Source organism: Podarcis gaigeae (assembly GCF_964106915.1).
Source record: "Podarcis gaigeae genome assembly, chromosome: 14".
In the NCBI taxonomy this organism is placed as follows: domain Eukaryota; kingdom Metazoa; phylum Chordata; class Lepidosauria; order Squamata; family Lacertidae; genus Podarcis; species Podarcis gaigeae.
Window position 1 is genome coordinate 25,167,713 of NC_139690.1, and position 21,189 is coordinate 25,188,901.

The 21,189-nt window shown below is 46.3% G+C and overlaps 1 protein-coding gene and 1 long non-coding RNA gene across 2 annotated transcripts in view; both read right to left on the bottom strand.

The window, feature by feature from the left end:
- LOC310831985 overlaps positions 1–21,189 on the bottom strand; it is a 372,207-nt gene that overhangs the window by 142,790 nt on the left and 208,228 nt on the right. The window contains exon 2 of the long non-coding RNA XR_014558089.1: positions 4,984–10,939. This is a non-coding gene — a long non-coding RNA (uncharacterized lncRNA). The remainder of the gene's footprint in view (positions 1–4,983; positions 10,940–21,189) is intronic.
- The window catches only part of IGDCC3 (immunoglobulin superfamily DCC subclass member 3), a 111,087-nt gene continuing 95,874 nt past the window's right edge, over positions 5,977–21,189 (bottom strand). Inside the window, exons 9-14 of the mRNA XM_083713133.1 lie at positions 20,827–20,991; positions 17,532–17,720; positions 15,916–16,020; positions 14,011–14,149; positions 12,798–13,008; positions 5,977–11,596 (exon numbers count right to left, since the gene is read on the bottom strand). Of these exons, the coding sequence (XP_083569259.1) occupies positions 11,405–11,596; positions 12,798–13,008; positions 14,011–14,149; positions 15,916–16,020; positions 17,532–17,720; positions 20,827–20,991 (1,001 nt within the window). The 3' untranslated portion in view covers positions 5,977–11,404. The remainder of the gene's footprint in view (positions 11,597–12,797; positions 13,009–14,010; positions 14,150–15,915; positions 16,021–17,531; positions 17,721–20,826; positions 20,992–21,189) is intronic.

Consider the following 21,189-nt stretch of genomic DNA (forward strand, 5'->3'; position numbering starts at 1 on the left):
GCAGTCTATTTCTAACTCAGGATTGCCTCTGAATACCAGTGAATGGGGACCACAAGTGGGGAGAGCCCTGTTGTGCTCAAGTCCTGCTTGGGGGCTTTCTGTGGGGATTGGCCGCTAGGAGAACAGGATGCTGGACTAGATGGGTCACTGGCCTGATCCAGAAGGGTGATTTTATGTCCTTAAAAGGGGCCCTTTAAGAAGGGATTGTATTGGAGCTGATTGAATACTGTGGTACCTCGGGTTAAGTACTTAATTCGTTCCGGAGGTCCGTACTTAACCTGAAACTGTTCTTAACCTGAAGCACCACTTTAGCTGATGGGGCCTCCCGCTGCTGCCGCACCACTAGAGCATGATTTCTGTTCTCATCCTGAAGCAAAATTCTTAACCTGAGGTACTATTTCTGGGTTAGCGGAGTCTGTAACCTGAAGCGTATGTAACCTGAAGCATATGTAACCTGAGGTACCACTGTAATCAGTTGGGATTTGGTTGGAAATGGCCGACTATTTTTTTATTGTATATACCTAGTTGGAGTAGAAAACGGGTTTGTTACAATCTCTTCTATCTGCAAGGAGCTCAGTCAGGTGGACTGACACATTCAGAGAAACTGTGTCATCACCTGCAGCTTGAAGCCGCCCAGAAGCACCTTTCCTGGTTGATTCTGCCAAATGTACCAACAGCCTTAATGCCTGCAATGAACGTAGATTCTGAAGTATGTTGAGAGCCTTCAAGAGGTTTCGGGTCCCCTTGTGTGTGATCTAAAGGCACTTCAGCCTGGCAACATTGCCACTTCTCTGCTTAGCTCCAAGCAAGGTTCGCCAGTCAATTACCCTCTCTCAGAAAGCCTTTGTGCACCTGCTTTTAGCATCTCTGTCTCCTTGGGTGTTTCTGTCACTTCAGAACCGTGTGACAGAATAAAGGGGCAGCCTTGAGTTATCTTTTCGATGCAGTTAAGCTCGCAAGAGGGAAGGCTCAATGGCAGAGCATCTTCCTTACAGATGCAGAAGGTATCCATTCTGCATCTGGAATGACAACATTCCAGGTAGAACTGGGAGAGATTCTTGCCTGAAACCCTGGAGGAGCTGCTGCCACCTAGTGCAGACATTATTGAGCTAGATAGACCAATGGTCTGACTCACTGTAAGGCAGTGTCCTATGTTCCTAAGATTATCTACTTTTGCACTGTGTGTAAGGCAAGCATAACTGAATCCGTGTAGCCTAGCTGTGAAAATTTTGAGACTTCACAGTAGAGGTGTTTTCTATCAAGAACAGCAAGGGGAATAAGACAGAGCCATTTAAGAGAGTGGGGAGAGGGCTTTGGGGGCCTCAAGGTGGTAGAGTGTTACTAGATCAGCCTACTTGCACCTGCTTTGTCTACCCAATATGAAAACAGAATATGTGGACATGGGGTTTATTTTTTCCACTAGCAGGGATGTTATTTTGAGCGATGCAGCAAAATAACGAAGCCATACACCAAGTGAAGAACCAGATCTAGTTTATTCTAATTTGTGTTTGTCTGTCTGTATAAGTAACCACAGGCTAAACAGAACACCCTACCAAAAAAAATTCAAAAAAATCTAGATTTTATTCCTCCCCTTTCTTTTTAAATACAGAGCTAACAATCGTAAGTTCAGTGGGATTTCAAAGAGCAAGAAATGGAGATTAGAAAGGGCAGAGAAGTGCTTTGCAAGTCACAGTTATTTCTGAAGAGGGCCGAAACAGAAAGTATTTTATTTGCTCTTATGATATCAACACTAACATGCATGGTAAAACGGTCCAGGCTTTTGGGGGTTGGGAAAGGTGGCAGACAAGCTCCCTAAGAGACAGAGAATGTCAAAGTCTGATAAGCAAACAGGACAGCTCCTACCAGACCATTGTTTCCCTGTGGCCAGGTTTCCATTTTGCAAATGCAAGCCACAGTCACGTGGATTGTCTAGACTGGGGTTTCCCAAACTCGGGTCTCCAGCTGTTTTTGGACTACAAGTCCCATCATCCCTGACCACTGGTCCTGCTAGCTAGGGATGATGGTCGTTGTGATCCAAGAACAGCTGGAGACCCAAGTTTGGGAAATGCTCGTCTAGATCATTCTTCCCCAGCCTGGTATCCTCCAGATGTTTTGGACTTTCATCAGCCCCAGCTGGCACCAGATTGATGTAGATATTGTAGGCTGATGTAGATCTACAACCCATGCTTCCTGTGCTACCTTTTTACTTGGCTTGCTTGTTGATGGCCAGACCAATGTATTTTGGAATTCTAGATGCAACCTGATGCCCTCAGGACCTAATAGAGACTAACTCAATCTGCAATCTCCATCTTGGACTGAGCCTAAATGCTGGTTTTCTGGCTGTAACATTATCCTTATTTTTGTTACTGCTTTGTGAAACCTCAGCTTGATGAAGGACCCTGGAGGACTGGAAAGTGCGCTCACTATTTTCTGATATTTTGGTTGGTCCTAATAAAGGGGCTGCACAATGGTGGGCAGCCTTGGTACAGCTGGGGTCTTCTTGTATGCTTATCAAAGAGTTGAGCGAAATATATAGGCAATGGGAGCGAATCTACCCCCACCCCCCTCACTCTCATACATGCACACACCTTTTGGCCTGATTTTAATCTTTCCATTGCTGCTAGAGATCCCTCGGCTTTGTGCCCATTCAGAGATGTTTTGCAAAAAAGCCTAGAATCACAGAATTGAAGCATTGGAAGGGGTCATGAGGGGTCATCGCATCCAATTGCCTGCAATGCAGGAATCTTTTGCCCAACGTGGGGCTTGAACCCACAGCCCTGAGATTAAGAGTTGTGTGCTCTACCAACTGAGCTATCCCAGTAGCAACATGTTTTAGCAACAACCCAGATGCCTTTACTGTCCATACCCAGTCTCAGGCTACAGTCCTATACCACTTCCCTGGGGGTAAGCCACACTGGCCTCAGTGGGACCTCTAAGTAGGAATGTGTAGGATTCTGCAATAAATCAGGTTTCCTCTTAAGCCCTTCAAACTGTGGGGTCTCTGAGCGGAAATACTCTGATCTTAAGAGAACATTTCATTAAAAAATAAAACCAGTTTTCTTCCCTAACATTATACCTCCCCACTTATTAAAACAGTAACACTGCCCCCCCCCAAATGGGGGAAACCCCTGTGTGTTCCTCACCCACAGCAGGTGGATACATTGCCAAAGACAGGCATAGGCAAACTCGGCCCTCCAGATGTTTTGGGACTGCAACTCCCATGATCCCTAGCTCACAGGACCAGTGGTCAGGGATGATGGGAACTGTAGTCCGAAAACATCTGGAGGGTCGAGTTTGCCTATGCCTGGCCAAAGAGATGCTGGTTGTGACCACCAACTAAAGTCCCGTGTGTGCAATTCTTTTCTTTAAAGCCTTCCAGATCCTTTCGCTCCAAATCTCGAAATACTTCAAGCCCCTCCTCTTCAAAGCAATGCACAGAACCAGCTGATGTGCTTCTTAACATTAGACCACATTTTCCTCCACACCTGGGAGGATGAGACAGGGCTGAAGGTTTTTCCACTGGTGATGTGGGATGGATCTCCCTCCAAGTGCATTTAAAGGAAAATCCCTGTTGCTGGTTCTATGGAAGGGCTGTAGAGTTCAGTCCCTGGCACCTCCAGGAACTCCATTCCTGATACCATGCAAAGCTTCTGCCAGTCAGTGTAAGCAATGCTATTAAGAGGACACAGATGAGGAAGGCTATTCCGGCAGCCCCATAAACACTGGAACATTCGCACCAGGGAGAAGAAGGAAAAGTCAACAATGAAATTGAAGGAGTCTTGTAAACATGTTTGCTTTCTGAAATCATCCTAGACACTGAATGCAACAATAGAATGAAGGGTGCGCCAAAAGAAGGGGGGAAATACCACCAGCAAATGCAGCACATTATGGATGTCTGCCCCTTTAAAATCCCTTAAAAATAAACCCCAAACCCTGTGAATGCCATACTGAATTGCAACTACATTGAGCTCTCAGAAACAGGGGTGGACACAATAAACGTGTCACAGAACAAACTGAAAAGCTCCAGAGACTCAAGAAGTGTTTTGGGTGGCTGTCTGCATACTAGATTTATGGAAACCCATTGACTTAAAAATCAGCACGCACGCACACACCCACACCCACACCCACACCCACACCCACACCCACACACCAGGTCTACATAGAGAATGACATCTTGATCTCTTTGTTGTTGTTCCTTACCACTTATTATTGCTGTCTTAGGATACATATTTTTACAGACTATTTCAAATCTTCCAGGGCAGTTTTCAGAATACATTCCAGCACTTTTCAGGAAAGAAAGCAAAAAAGATGACTGTTTGGCAAAGAATAGACTTTCGACCTGGGTATTATGAAACAACCACATTGCAACATCCGATGACAAATTACTCCCTGTTGAACTAAGGACTGCAGGCCCCAGTCTAAGTAAAAGTCATTCGTGGTTAACTTGTTGTTTTCATGAGGCTTGGTCATGGCAGAATTTCAGATGGGCTGTAGTGCCCATAATCTGCCCCTTTGAAGCAAGTGAGAGGTTTGCAAGAGCACAAATCTCCCAGTCGTTTCAAAAGGGGGTTGTGTATAATGGATTGCTGGGTTGTGGCCAAAGTGGATTCCCCTCCTGCCTTTTCTCCCCAAGGTAGCCAATGCCTTATAGAAAGTGACTGAAAAAGTGCTCCAGAGAATTATGAGTGATTATAGTAACAGGCTGGGATGCGGGTGGCGCTGTGGGTTAAACCACAGAGCCTAGGACTTGCCGATCAGAAGGTCAGCAGTTCAAATCCCCGCGACGGGGTGAGCTCCCATTGCTCGGTCCCTGCTCCTGCCAACCTAGCAGTTCGAAAGCATGTCAAAGTGCAAGTAGATAAATAGGTACCACTCCGGCGGGAAGGGAAACGGTGTTTCCGTGCGCTGCTCTGGTTCGCCAGAAGCAGCTTAGTCATGCTGGCCACATGACCCGGAAGCTGCGCCACCCGCGTCCCTCTGGACCAAGGTTAGAAGGGCTCTATATGTACTAATGGACCCACAGGGGGACTTCGTTAGGGCATAAAATTGGACTTGCACATTCGCATTGTGTTTTCTTCCAAATAAAATGGGAGCTGTAGCGTTCTTTTCTTTGCAGAAACAATTTTCTTTTCTTTTTTAAGATACTCGTCATTTGAAGATTCCCTAATTTAAAGATCAAAATGTTTCAGCTGCAAAGAAAGGCCCCTTCACTTCAATGAAAGGAGCCCCATAATATGTAGCTGAAGACTCTGCAGAACAGGCAAAAAGTTTCATGTGCATCACATCTAAAGCAGAAGAGGGTGCTCTAAGATGCAGCATCACGGCTGCATTCGGTGTTTTGGACTTTGTCAGTGGTTTGGTGAACACAGTTGCCAATTTGCTGGCTATTTGGACTGGAAAATGGAAGTTGATAAAGAGACAATACGACTGCTTTTAGCAGAATTCACCATACTCCTAAACAGGCTTGCCCAACCCATTGCCCAAATATGTTTTTGGACTAAAATATCCATCGGTCCCATCCAACACAGACCTTCTGGATGGGGCTGGTTGGAGTTGTAGCCGAAACACCCAGAAGGCACTCGGTTGGGCAAAGGTGCCCTGAAATGACAAGGAAGCCCCTATTTCCTGCCTTGCTTGCAGAATCAGCCCCTCTTCTGCCTGTCCTAAATTCCTGTGGCTATTTTGCTATGGAACTTTCAAATGCTTAAAGAAATCCCAAAACAAAAGGAAAATCCAACCATCTAAAAACAAAACACAGTGTAATAATAATAATAATAATGTTAAAACTATTTAGGGGTTCACATCCATGAGGAATCCGTTGTTTCATACCAATGGGAAGTCCACATTGGATTAAGTCATCACATTTTTAAAGAAAGAAAGAAAGAAAGAAAGAAAGAAAGAAAGAAAGAAAGAAAGAAAGAAAGAGAAATAAATTTCTACCTGATAGGCTACTGTAATAGCACTAATCAAATGGCACAACGTTTTCCCTTTTAATCAAAGGAAACAGTGACAAATATTTGTTTACAATATCACAATAACATGATATTAAATTAATAGCAGGTTCATACAGCCCTGGGGATTTGGAGCCAAAACTAGTCTAAAAAGTACGTATTTTGCTTTGGCAATGATCCTTTATTAAATCTGAGACTTCACATCGCTTACGAAGAGAGAGATCGTGTTAAAAAAACAACAAATAAATCATTGGATGAGGTCGCCCTGACATAGATGTCATCAAGTGATGTACAATCAAAATAAATGTTCATTTTCTTTGTGTTTCTTAGCTATACAGTGTGAACTAAGCCATGTTTGACAGTGTGCTGGTGACAAGATGGAGGAACACCAAATACTGGCTGCATTGAGTCTAGAATGTATTGGATTCACTTATCCCCTCTTCTGGCTGTAGGAACTGGGCCTTCAGAGAGCAGGAGAAGAGGGGGGAGCTTCTATTTTGAACAGCAGTTGCTTCCATCAAGGATGCAACACTAGAAACTGCTTCTGAAGGGTTGTGAAGGGGATCAAAGGTTTTTAAAGGGACATGGGTATATGTATGATGGCCTTAAACAGACTTAATGGGTGTTCTCTTGACCTAGGGAATCTGTTCTGCAAAAGGGAACTGGGATAATTAATTTAAACTATGGTAGTCAACATGGTGCACTCCGGATGCTGTCAGACTACATTTCCCATCAGCCCCAACAAAGGAGGCCAATGGCTAGGGATGATGGGAGTTGTAGTCATACATCTGGAGGGTACCATATTGACTACCATTTTTTAAGCTTATATCCCCACTTTCCTCCAGGGAGTTCAGTCCACTTTTTAATTTTTGCACAGAGCCAGGTTAGTCTGTAAGATGTTGGGCTGGACCAGGTTCGCACAGTGAGCTTTGTGGGCAGAGAAATATTAGAACTTGGTTCTTTGCAACTTTGGTCCAAGGATGAGGAAACTGTTGTCCCCCAGATGCCATTGGACTCGAACTCCCATTGCCACTGACCATTGGTTATGCTGGTTGGGACTCCTGGGAGTTGGAGTCCTGTACTGCCTGGAGAGTCACAAGGCTTCCTATCTGGTCACTATGCTATACCACACTGCAGGTGCTGTGCCATAATAGGGAATGCAAACTTGAGTTACGGGATATTGGAGGAGGCCGGTGTGGAGCACATGGAGGCCATTCCACACAAGCATGCTGGTGGCAGTTCTGCTATGCATGCCTCCAGTCTCCCCTACTTGTGCTTACATTCCCTATTCAGGAATAATCCCTGAAGAGGGCTTCTACAACCAGGATTTCTGAGGAATTCCCAGGGCTCATTTAGACAAGGGCTTTCACACAGCAGGAAAGCATCTGCCTTGCATTCAGAAGGCTCCAGGTTCAGTCCCCAGCGGCCTCTCCAGGCCGGGAATGTCCTCTTTCTGAAAGCCTGACAGTCAGTATAGACTATAGTGAGCAAGATGGACCAAGCGTCCGACTCGGGAGAAGGAAGCTTCCTATGGTCCTAGGATCCCTGGGAAAGAACCACAGTTGGTGCTAGATATGTATTTATTGGGTGGATCAGGGATAGCCAACAACAGTGCCCTGCAGATATTCTCCGACAACGACACCCACCATTCTCTATTTTTTGTGAGGGTGAAATGCTTGCTTGAGGCTAGACGGGCCAGCCTGTTTTTGAAAGAGGAGCGACACCCTTTTCTCCACTCACTAGTCTCTCTCTCTCTTACTGCACCCTGCCACCGCTGCAGTGGTTTGCCCTCCTCTCCTGTTGCCCAGTTCTGAATAAACTGCTCACAAAAGCAACAGACCTATTCACGGACAGTTGACGCGTGTGCTGTCCTCGTAGGGTGATATTTACACTTTTTAATGTACATAAGCAAAACAGTTGATGGATGGGAAGTAGGGGGCAGTGAGGGAGCTGCCAGCTGAACCCCTAGTGCTGGTACTCCTAATGGAGAATTTTGGGGTTTTTGTTTTGTTTTAATCAGCTTATTTTAAAAGACCGTAAATACCCATTGTTACCGTTGGCTGGTTTCCTCCCCCTCATCACCACACGGCCCTCTTTGATTTCTTCTGCTTCTCTTTCAAACAAATCATTATTATTTTCAAAAGAACCTTTTTTCGATTCTTCTTTTCATCGCCATATATAAAAATAGCTATTGGAATTATTTTTTAAAAAATGAAACAAAACATGAAAATGGAAGTGGCTTCTCTGGAGGATAAGGAGGCAGTCCACAGGGTTCCTGCACACGTCGTTTGCTCCTTCCATGGAAGAGATGCAGGGAGCTCCCACAGCCCAAAGGAGCCCCATGGGCATTTCACAGAGTCCTTCCGCCCATCTCAATGGACTTAGGGGAGAGGGAGATCTTTCCCCTTCCTCTCTCTTCCTGACAACGGTCACATCAGAGGGGCTCCTCATCCTTTCTTCCATAACCTTACGGCTGCTTCGACTACTTGTACTGAGGTAGGTCACCAGCCTAGAGAGAAAACACGCTACATTCTAAGGCTTCAGATATGAGGTCTATAACCAGCTGTGCCACCACCGGTGACCTAAAGAGCAACCGCCAGATTTGGAGAAGACATCTCCACAAGGAGAGAAGCTGGCGGCTGAGAAGCTCAGCCAGCAGCATCAAGTGCTTTGAGGCTTGGCAGAAGATGTCCACCTTTTAGCAAACAGGTCTGGTTCACATGGACACACACTTTTGATAGCATGTGTGCTAAAACTGGAACGAAGAACAAGCCTGCTGCATCAGACCAACAACCCATCTAGTCCAGCATCCTGTTCTTACAGTGGCCAAACAGATTGGCACCACCTCAATTCTGTCCCCCACCCTCCCCCCAAAAAATTGACACACACCTGTGCAGCATTCCACATTTCGGGTGAGAAATGGTCAGTGCTAAAGCTCTGCATGTATATAGTCTCCTGCTCAAATTCTAGCATCTGCAGTTAAAAATCTCTCAAACTGGAGGGCTCCTCTCTGCCTGCAATCTCCAGGAGACAGGGCAGAGTGGGCTTGGCTTGATGGCTTACAGAAGGGAGAAACTACAGCTCATCCCAAGCATGTATGGGGAGGGCCATAGCTCAGTGGCAGAGCACTTGCCTTGCATGCAGAAGGTCCCTGGTTCAATCCCCAGCACCTCCAGTTTCACTTGGGAGTCTGAAACCCTGGAGAGTCCCTGCCTGTTGTTGTGGACAATGCTGGGCTGGATGAGCCAATGGGTCTGGCTCAGTATAAGGCATCTCCCTACGTTACCTGGGAGTAGATTCCACTGAAACAATACTTTCCTCTTCTGTATAATATATTTAAGGGTGGTAGTTCAGTGGAAGGGCATCAAATTTGCATGCAGAAGGTCCCATGTTCAATCCCAAGCTTTTCCAGGTAGGGTTGGAAAACACCTGTGTCAAACCCGAGAACTGCTGCCAGTCAGTGTTGACAAAGCTGAGCAAGACGGACCAGTGGTCTGACTTGGTATAAGGTAGCTCCTTCTATTTCTATATTTTACAGGCCCTTCGTTCAGTTGCAGAGCCCTTGTTACGCATGCAGGAAGCCCCATGTTCAACCTTGGTTGGAGCATCTCCCACCATGAAGGATCTCTGGTACCAGGAGAAAGACTCTTTTCACCTGAGTCCCTGAGGAGTTGCTCCAAGACAAAGGAAAAGGGTCATGGCTCAGTGGTGGAGCATCTGCTCTGCATGCAGAAGGTTCCAGGTTTAATCCCTGGCATCCCCAGGTAGGTCTGGGAGGGACCTCTGTCTGGAACATCTGAGTTCTGCCAGTCAGTTGAGAAATACTGGGCTAGATGGATCACTGGTCGTACGTGGCATAAGGCAAGAACTGGACGTTGGGAGTGTGGATTCCACTGACCAGCCTTATGTACAAAGTGATAGGACTGTCCTCTCTGTGATGAAATCATTTGCATATGCAATCATCACGTGATGTTTTCAATCATCACTTGATGTTCCGGTCATCAAATATGCACAGATGTGGTGAACCAGCTCTGAGTGATAAAACTGGAAAGAGAGCAGCTCTTCAGTAGTAACCCGTGACCAGTAGTTAAGTAGTCGCTTACGGGCAAAGGTTTCATCTTTAGGTGACCGGTGGCCCTGCCTTTTTTTTTTTTTTTTGCTACAACCCTAACAATCTTTAAAGTTCCTTTTAAAAAAACAACAACCAAACAAACATGATATAAAAACAACTCTTGACACAGTAAACCTCTACACAAGTTAACTAGCAACTTGCCTAAAAGTCAAGTTTATAACACTAAGGTGGGGGGGGGGAAATGTCATCGACAACCACTACTGGGGACAAATCCATGCCTGCTCATCGTCATTCCTCTTTTGGAGTCTCGGGGCCGAGCGAAGGAAGAGAGGCGAAGGAGGGCGAGGTGGTCTGACGACACGACAACATGGTTCTTCTACAAAAAAGCTTCTTGAGGTAGAACATTGCTTTCAAGGTTTTGGAAGTGCTTTACATTGGAACGATGGTGACAATAAAGGAATACTTTAAAATAAAAGATAATAAAAAGGTAACCAACAACCAACATGGTAGACATGGAGTATGAACTTCTGAGGTAGTACCACAGCTTGTACTGACCAAGTGCTACTCTACTTTGTTTTGAAAACAAAAGGAAGACACAAGATACTTTGCTTCTTCCCAAAAGACATTCAATTCCGGTTGAGGTAGGTTCTGGATTTACTCGAGATGTTAGTCCAAGTATTTTCTTTTTCTTTCTTTTTTTTCAGTAGACCTTCTTGTAGGCCTGAGGTTTTTTTTTTATTTTCTCCTTTTTCTTTTTGACACACTCGCTTTGCCTTTAAAATAGTTCGTCGGCAACAAAACATCCTGAGAATCAGAGACAGAGAGACTTGAAACACATCCGACAAAAAATGTCGTCAAATGCACCGAGAAGTTTGGCCAACCAACTTAGCACCTGAACGTTCCTTTTCCCCCCCCTCTCCCAGAGCTGGGTTAGAGAGGAGGGCCCCATTCCAATCTGTTTTCTCAACACATTTCACAATGGCAGATCTGTGGGAGGAGAGTCATCCTAAAGCTGCCAACGAGGGACTGAACGTTGGTGAACCAAGACGATAAGAGGTTCCCATCTCGGTGTCTTATTCAGTTGGCCAAGGAAGGCGCCTTGAGAAGCTGTAGAGCAAACAGCTGTGAAGGAATGTACTAGGAGGCCTGAGACAAGTCAGGAAGAAAAAACTTCATGGAGCTTCCGCAAGGCTGCCTACCGATATAGATATATATATATTTATATATATATGTAATTAAAAAATTAAGAAACATATCGCAGAAATCTTAAAATTGACCTGAGATTGATGAGTCGGTTTAAAGACATCGCCAGGGGTAGGGGTGTGGGGTGGGGAGTTGGTGGCTGGCGAGGTCCCGTTAAGAGTCTTCAAAGTCTTGGCAATTATCCTTCATTGGTTGGAGCTTGGTTCAAAGCTGGCTCATCTTGGCTGGCGTTGAGGAGGGGCCTGCCGGGGGCCCCCGAGGGCGGGGGCTGGAAGAGGGTGTCGCTCTCCTCTTCAATGATGCTGAAGTCATCCGGCGGAAGCATGGATGTCTGGGTTTCATCATGTGAGGTAGGAGGAATATGGTCCAGCTGGGAAAGGAGAGTGAAAAAATGGCTATTTGAATGCCCAAGGAAGAAGACAGACTGTCCTCTTAAAATAATAATAATAATAATAATAATAATAATAATAATAATAATAGCAGGAGTTGCCTATCCCAGAACAAAGGGGCATGGCTTTGTGATAGAATACAGTGGTACCTCAGCTTAAGTACAGTGGTACCTCGGGTTACAGACGCTTCAGGTTACACACTCCGCTAACCCAGAAATAGTCCTTCAGGTTAAGAACTTTGCTTCAGGATAAGAACAGAAATCGGGCTCCGGCAGTGCGGCGGCAGCAGGAGGCCACATTAGCTAAAGTGGTGCTTCAGGTTAAGAACAGTTTCAGGTTAAGAACGGACCTCTGGAACGAATTAAGTTCTTAAGCCGAGGTACCACTGTACTTAATTCGTTCCATAGGTCCATTCTTAACCTGAAACTGTTCTTATCCTGAAGCACTACGTTAGTTAATGGGGCCTCCTGCTGCCCCATTTCTGCCGCGCGATTTCTGTTCTCATCCTGAAGCAAAGTTCTTAACCCGAGGTACTATTTCTGGGTTAGCGGAGTCTGTAACCTGAAGCATATGGATCCCGAGGTACCACTGTACATGCTTTACATGCGGAAGGTATCAGGTTTAATCCCCAGCATCTCCTGGTAGGACTGGGAGAGTGACTTGGCTGGAAGTCTGGAAAGTTGCTGCCAGTCCGTGTAGGCAATACTGAGCTAGACTGTAGCTTCCTATGAAAGTGATGGACATTATGAAAGGCTGTGGCTCAGCGGTAGGGCACCTGTTCTGCATGCAGAAGGCCTCACATTCCATCTCTGGCCTCTACAGGAAGTGCCCCCGACTAAAATCCCAGAGAGTCACATGCCTGTGGTAGGCGGGGCCAGAGGTAAAATTGGGCGGAGCACAGAGTGCCAATTTTACCTTGGTACAGCAGCCTCGCTTTTCTGCACATGCTCACACGCCTCTCTCTATCCTCCAGGCAAAAAAGAGGTCAAGGACACATCTCAGCCAGACCAAGACATTCAAGGAGGGTGCAAAGCAGGGCTGGCGGGGTGTGGAGCCTGGAGAGGGTTCCAAGGGCCAGGCTAAAAGGTGTGCAGGGCCGCATTTGCTCCCTAGCCCCGAGGTTCACCACTGCAGTCTGAAAGTGTGGCAAACAAACAAAAGCCCCCAGTGTCCCTTCCTTACCACAATCTCCTTGTTGTGTTGATCAGGCGGGGGAGGCGAGGCTGGAAAGAGCCTTTCCAGTTCATTCAAATCCAGCTGCTTCCCGTTTGCGTCTGGGTTGTCCCTGTCCCTCTGAGCAGATCCATTCGAGGTCAGGCCTGCAGCATTCCTCTGGCTTCTTGGGACCTGTGGGGTTGACAGCTGCTCCTGGACATCTTTGCACACCAGCAGCCTGTGGAAATAAGCGAAAAAAGAAGAACAATAAAACCCTCTCTAGCAATGTACCATCATATGAACAAGAAGTCACCACACTAGACGTCCATGAGAAGGGTAGAGCGTCTGTTTCACATGCAACAACTCCCAGGATCAATTCATTGTGCCTCCAGGTAGAGTCTTCGGGGTTTCAGGCAAAAGAAATTCTCAGCCCTGCCTGGAAAGACCAGGGAGGCCGTAAGCATGTAGGAGATATCCTCTAGCCCTGAGCTGCAGACCTTCCAAATCTGAGTTTTATCCTCTCCCTACACACAACATGGTTCGAACAGAGTGCTATGGACGTCATATGAATGGGATGCTTATAGATGTAGACTTTGTTTGGATAAATATATTGACATTTGGAAGATGTCTATACAGAATATAGGTTATTAATAACTATTTATTTATTAGAACAATATTACTCTATATAATAATGTATGGAAATGTAACAGATTGTAGTTACTGTATCATATTATATTTTTCATACTTTTTTGCACTTTTCTTCTCCCTCTTTTTTTCTTTTCTATAACTGAAATTCTTTTAATAAAATATTAGTAATAACAAAGAAGTGATGATGGGTGTTGCAGACCTATGTTTTATCTCTCTGCCTCCACCCCGACCCCAGGTTCCGAGTTCTCCGAAGCTTAGTGGGGCAACCCAAACATGCAAACCTCCCCAGGTGGTTTATAATGTGTGGGGACCTGGGAATTTCATAAGAAACGTTGTGAGACTCCCAAGACAGTATATTCTATGCCTAAGGCATCCATCTCCCATCAAGTGCCCTGCAGATGTTTTGGACCACAACTCCCATCATCTCTGACCACCAGACATACTGGCTAGGGCTGATGGGAGTTGTAGTCCAACAAATCTCTAGAGCGCACCAGACTGGAGGAGGTTGGCCTAAAGAATGCTTGTCCTGCTGCTCTGGAATATGAAAGCAGTCCACCCACTCCAAACGCAATCAGTGGAGAGACAGCCATACCTTCCTCGGTACCCAAACATGAGGAAGAGGACACAGAAGATGATGCAGGTGACTCCAATGTGGATCCCAATGATTATCCCAGTGGCCGACGTCTTATTGGTTTGCCCGTCCTTCATGCAGTTGCACGGTGGGTTCAGCCCTGGGATGAAAAGGAAAGGTGTAAGTGGGAGGCAGGGCTCCATTAGGCATGGAAAGTTGTCAGTACAGGACTGTCTAGGCTGGCTGGTGCTGGTCCTCTGGGTTTCAGAGAGAGAGAGTCTCTCCCAGTCATTGGAGATTGAATCAGGGGCCTTCTGCACGCAAAGGAGATGCTCTACCACTGAGTTAAAGCCCTTCCCCTAAAAATAAATTAAGATGCTAGTCCTTACAGTTCTATTTTTTAAAAAACCTGAATTAAATAGGAAGCTGCATTATACTGAGTCCAACCAGAGATCCATCAAGCTCAGTAGTGTCCACACTGATCAGCAAGAGCTCTCCAGAGATTCAGGCTGGAGTCTTTCCCAGCCCTACCTTGGGGATGGAACCAGAGACCTTCTGCATGCTATGCAGGTACTCTACCAGTGAGCTATGGCCCCTTTCATTCTATGCAAGCTGCCAAACACTGGACGCCATCTTTTGCAACAGCCACCCTGCAGAGTAAGGGCCTCTGAGCAAGAGGGGGGTGGGATCTGGAACTCCGGTGGGTTGGGCCTCTTGCAGAGAGCTGGTCAGGGAAAGGCTTTGAACCCAGGAGCAGGACAAAAACATAGGATGGAGAAATGAGTTGAGGCAGTTCACACAGGGGCGGGGGGGGGGGAGAAGCAAGGTGTGGGAAGGGGAAGGGAACAGTCAGGGACACAGAGAGAAGCAAAACTGGTGAGTAGAGAGGTGATTAACTGCCTAGGAGAAGTTTAAACATGGCCAGGAAAAGTCAGGCTCCTATCAGTGGGCAGGAGGTGAAACATAGCAAAAGGCTAGGCCTCAGCCATTTGGGCCCTTTGTTTTTTCACAACGGAAAGTGGCTCAATGGAGAATGCTCCAGCCAAGCTCCCTGGCAACCAATGGGTCTGCTGATGGGAGTTGTAGTCCACAACATCTGGAGGGCACCAGGTTAGCAATAGCTGCAGCACTCTGGTGGAAAGGTATCACTCCACAGGGCAGGAGAGAGGAGGAAGGAAGGACAGCCTGCTGATATAGAGCCTTCTCCTCCACCTAGTGATTTGCAAACTCCACATTCTCTTTCCTGCTGCTGTCAGTAAGGTATAGATGAAAGGGAAACCGGCTCTCACTTTCAACTCCAGCAACGTCCCCCTCCCACTTCGTTGTAACGGCATGACTAATGGTGTCGCTAAACCAATTCCAGACAAGAAAGAAAGAAAGAAAGAAAGAAAGAAAGAAAGAAAGAAAGAAAGAAAGAAAGCTTTGTCAAGGATCTGTTGAAATTTCCAGCTGAGATTAACATTTATTGTGAAAAGAAAAAAGGAACCTGATCACAAGGGGATGTTGTCCCGAGAAGGATAAGTAAGATGGTTCTCAACCATAAACCACTTTTAGAAGATGTGTCCAAGAACAAAAGCAGCGCTTGAACACAGCCATAGAGTTTTACCTAAAGCAAGATTTAGAGGGGAATTTGGATGATCCTGCTTGGGTAAATATCCATTATTTATTTATTTTATTATTATTAATTAAACCCATTAGCATTTTCTTCTTCTTCTAAAGTAACTCAAAGTGGCTTGCAAACTTCAAGCTTGATAACTTGCATCAGAGCAGCAACGTGGGGAAACTTTCGACATACTGATCTCCCTCTCTGTGTGTCTCTCTGTAAAACAACTTTCTTTTCTCACCAACCCCCCTCAGCCAGAGCCTCCCCAACTGTCTTCAAAGACCATCTCCCTCGAGGCTGCTCAGGGCCGCTTGCCCACTCACCTGTTCTTTCGACAGCCTCTCGAAGGGACACAAAGCGAACAGTGGCATTCCCATCACCATGCTGGTTGTAGGCGAGCAGCTTGACTTCGTAGACTACTGATGGGTCTGGGAGGAAAAGGAAAGGAGAGATGTCGACCTGTGCCTAAATGTGGTTAGACCTGCTGTGCTCGCTTGCTGTGCACCAGCTAGACTGGTGATTGGGAGCGGCCGCTGAGACATTGGCTCCCAGTACGTTTCTGAGCACAATTCAAAGTGTAGGTGCTGACCTTTAAAGCCCTAAATGGCCTTGGCCCAGTATACCTGAAGGAGCATCTCCACCCCCCTTGTTCAGCCCAGACACTGAGGTCCTGCGCCGTGGGCCTTCTGGCAGGTTCCCTCACTGTGAGAAGTGAAGCTACAGGGAACCAGGCAGAGGGCCTTCTTGGTAGTGGTGCCTACCCTGTGGAACACCCTCCCACCAGATGTCAAGGAAATAAACACCTGACGTTTAGAAGACATCTGAAGGCAGCCCTGTTTAGGGAAGTTTTTAATGACTGATGTTTTGATGTATTTTTAATCTCTTGTTGGAAGCCGTCCAGAGTGGCTGGGGAAACCCAACCAGATGGGCGGGGTATAAGTAATAAATTATTATTAGATTATTATTGCATTTAAAGCAGGTTGGGGGAGCCTTTTTACAGCCAGAGGGCCACCTTCCCAGTTGGGCAGCATTGCAAGGGCTACATGCCAGCAATAGGCAAAAGCGGACAGGGTACCAATGTAAATGTTACCTTTGGTACAGGAGGCTGGTTTCTGCAAACGCTCGTAAGCTTCCGTCCAGTGAAGCAGGAGCTCAAAGGAGGATGTGAAGCAGGGCTGGTGCAGAATGGGGAGAGGGATGTGGTCTGGGGAGAGTCCCAAAGGCTAGACAGAAAGGCTGGGAGGGCCACTTGGGAGCATCTAAGATGCTTGCAGATGAGAGCTGGAGGGTACAACCTTTTCCATATGGGACAAAACTTAAGATACATCTGTGAGACAGGACTTTGCATTCTTTTATCCTTTCCCTTCTCTTTCTTTCCTTCTTTGGTTTATTATTTTTTGTTTAGATTAGCTATTTTATTGTATTATGAAAAGTCTTAATAAAATTTTATTACTGGCGGTGCAAAAAGAAAGAGTCCTCTCTAAGGAAGGCAAGTCAGATGTTGGCAGCTCCGAATGGTGGTGAGGAACAGGGAACTGGAGAACGCAATACTGACAGAAGTTGAGAAGGAAGAGGTGGGTTTGGCAACTCCAGTGGGCCTTCGTTTAATCTATTAATCTAATGTATATTCTATCCTTCCCTCCTTCCCCAAGGAACCCAAGGCACAGGGTTCTAACATTTTCTTACCAGCGCTAGGGACTAGTTGCTTGATCCCTTGTGTCTTTTATGTTATCACACTCCCTCTGTATTTTATGAGAATCTGTATTCTGTTATGTATTCTTGATTACGTATTTATCTAACTGTTTTGACGCCTGCTTTGCACAGCTACTGTGCTATGTATTGACGTTTTCGTTCTATGTCACAAACCACCTTGTAGCCTTTTGACGAAGGGCGGTACATAAATTTAATGAATAATTGTAATAATGGAAATGACACTCACCGAGCTGAGTAATGTTGCAGGATGTGACGTTGCTGGCCAAAAACATGGGCCCGGTAAAGTGGGGAAGGTGGACTTTGCGGTAGTAGAGCTTGAACCCTTCATGCTGGCCCAGTTTGATGGAGGGCTCCCATGTGGCCTGGATGGTGGTGCTGTTGAGGACTTTGATGAAGAGAGACGGCATGGCCGGCACTGGAACAAAGTCACAGAAAGAGATAAGGTTCGGTTTGCCCTTTGATTCCTTTTTTTACCCCTTTGGTTCCCTTCCCTTGGATTCCTTATAAGCCGGATGAGCCATTGTCAAAGCCCCTCATGCTTTGGTTTTAAAAAAGATGAAGGCTGAGGCTGATGGGAGTTGTACTTCAAAAATCTGGAGGGTACCAGTTTGAAGAAGGCTACAGAAATCAACCACTGGCCTTGTGATGTTTCTTACTGTAGTTGGCCATGGTTTATTCTGAACCAGTGACCCTCAAATGTGGGGTAAAGGTAAAGGGACCCCAGACCGTTAGGTCCAGTCGTGGCCGACTCTGGGGTTGCGGCGCTCATCTCGCTTTATTGGCTGAGGGAGCCGGCGTACAGCTTCCGGGTCATGTGGCCAGCATGACTAAGCCACTTCTGGCGAACCAGAGCAGCGCATGGATACGCCGTTTACCAGAGTGGTACCTAGTTATCTACTTGCACTTTGATGTGCTTTCGAACTGCTAGGTTGGCAGGAGCAGGGACTGAGCAACGGGACCTCACCCCGTCACGGGGATTCGAACCACCAACCTTCTGATCAGCAAGTCCTAGACTCTGTGGTTAAACCCACAGCGCCACCCTCGTCCCTTCAAATGTGGGGAGCGGCTGTCAAAATGGTGTTTTGGACACACTATGGAGCTCAAAGGGGTTTTCTAAACACAGGGGCAGATCCAGCAAAGAGACTGACTTGTAAATCAAACCGGGACAGAGGGGCTGAGCTAATGATTAACAGCACCTGCTCATCCATGAAGGGAGATGGAGCTTAAAGTCTAAACTTTTGTTCCATGGAAGCAAAGTTGTTGTTTTTCAAAACACACCCACACACACTTTAGAGCTTTGTGTGGTGGGATAGTGTCGAGCACCAAAGAGGTATGTGTAATTTATTAGTGTGTGACAAGACCTGCAGCCCTTAACTCACAGGAAACGCAGAGCCCTGACTTCTCAAAGCTCCAGAAAAACATGAACTTTATGAGGCAGAAAGCTACTGCCTTGAACTGCAAGGTTTTAGGTCAAGGTTTTTAAAGGTTTTAAGCCTTGTCAATCTCTCCGCTTGAAAATGGAGGTGGCCAGGTTAATGGGTGGTTCTATCCTAGAATGCTGAGCGAAGGGATCTGGAAAGATGTGGCCGTTGCTGGGTGCCAACCATCTCGGGGGTTTTGTGGGCTCTTTGCTCAAGTCATCCACAGCTGGCAGGGCTTCTGTGCAACCCTTGCATTACAAAGAAGGTCAAGCTCTGTTGGCTTTTATGCCATTATAGGATTTTTTAGGACTTTGGTTTTATGAGGTCTTGTTGTACGGCAGGTTTATTGTTGTGTTTGTGTATGTTTGGATCATATATTGTAAGCCGAGGGCTCCTTTGGGGGCTGTGTGGCATGACTGAAATGCCAAAAAAATTGAAAAAGGAAATAACAAAAATGTCACAAGCTGCTGCTACAGTGGCTTAACAATGTGGCAGCTATTTTGCATCCTACTGACATCCGTGACCTATGATGGAAAGACCCAGGCAGACTTCCTGCAGAAATCCTAGCCATTTTCGTTGCATGTATGTCTTTCTTTGTGCATGCAACTTGGTCCACTTGCTCAAGCCATTTGGGGCACTCTGCTCTGCTCCTTGCTGCCACATGGATTCCTAACTCCTGCCCTCTGAGTTCACTAGTGAATCTGCATGCTTTGTAATTCCATGCAGCCTCGGAACCTGGCATCAGATACAGCAGTCACCAATCTGTGATCCCCTGCTGTCATTTAAAAGCAGACAACAAGCAGCAAACAAATTTCTAGTTGTTAAGGTTGCATAGGAAGAAACTTGTGCTGGTGGTAGTAAAGGAGACAATAATTTCTGAAGTTCCAAGTAAGAGAAGGGCTGTAGTTCAGCAGCACAGTGTCTGCTTTGCACCCTGTTTCAGCACCCTGGAGAGCACCTCACCCTTCCACGTGTCCAGAAGTTGAGTGCAGCCCTTTTCACGAAGGTCCTAGGTAGCACACAGCGGGTACCAGATTGCACCTGCAGGCTCTGGCTATGCCACTGAACCTCCTGTGTGTTCAGTGCAACATCCGTAAAGACTGCACATACAGCTGCGCTTCACAGGAGCAACTTACCAGCTGTGCAGATATCAGGAGCAGGAGCCGTGAGGAGTTTGATGGGCAGGCAAGAAATGTACTGTGATTATCTAGTTATTTATGATTTACTGCACTGCACACCTTTTTCTTGTTCTCCAAGGTGGCATACATGGTTCTCCCCCTCCTCATTTAATCCCAACAACAACCCTGTGAAGTAGGCTGGACCGAGACACACAAAGTCTTGGATTCCCAGGTCCTTGTCCAACACACTAACCACTACATTGCACCGGCTCTCTATAATATAATAGATTGTATGTTGATATTAATAAAAAAAACTTGGGCCACATAAAACAAAAATTAGTAGATTACTTTAGAAAAGGGATATGAATAATAAACACATCAGAAATTGACATAAATTTGGGGTGTGAGATTGATAGGCAATGGAAATAAATTGAACCATGGGACGAGCTAGTCACACATGAAAATGCTTTATACCCAATCAGGCCATTGACTCATCTTGCTAAATGCTGTCTGCTCTGACTTGCAGGAGAAGGAGAAGAAGAAGAGTTTGGATTTGATATCCTGCTTTATCACTACCCTAAGGATTCTCAAAGCGGCTAACAATCTCCTTTCCTTTCCTCCCCCACAACAGACACTCTGTGAGGTGAGTGGGGCTGAGAGACTTCAGAGAAGTGTGACTAGCCCAAGGTCACCCAGCAGCTGCATGTGGAGGAGCGGAGAAGCGAACCTGGTTCACCAGATTATGAGACTACCACTCTTAACCACTACACCACACTGGCTCTTTGAGATCCCTGAGAGCTCAGGCAAGGGGATTTCCTGGTCTTGCTCATAAGAGGCTTTTATCAAGAGGTGTCTCGATTGGACCTGGGACCTTCCAAATGCAAATTGGGTCCTCTGCCACTGATCTAAGTTCCCTTCTACAGCCCAGCAGGATGATGAGCTTGAACTTCCATTTCTCTTCGGCCCTTTTATTCATCCTTACCTTCTCCTAGCGTGCTCACCACCACGACGTCAGAGGCCTTGCTTGCCCCCCGAGAGGTATAAGCCTTTATGTAGAAGCTGTAGCTCATGGAGGGCTCCAAGTCAGTCACAAGCTGCTGGAATGTATTTTTGCTGACGGCTTCCTGGTACTCCATCTCCACAGGGTCTGAAATGCAAGGGGAAGGCGTAAGAACATAAGCGGAGCCTGCAGGATCAGGCCAAGCAGGATCTAGATTAGCATCCTGTTCTCACACTGACCAACCGGATGCCTCTGGGAAGCCAGGAAGCAAGACATTTTACTTATATTTTATTGAAGAATTTCAGTGGACAAATAAAGTGAAAGAAATGAAAATGAAAATGTGCT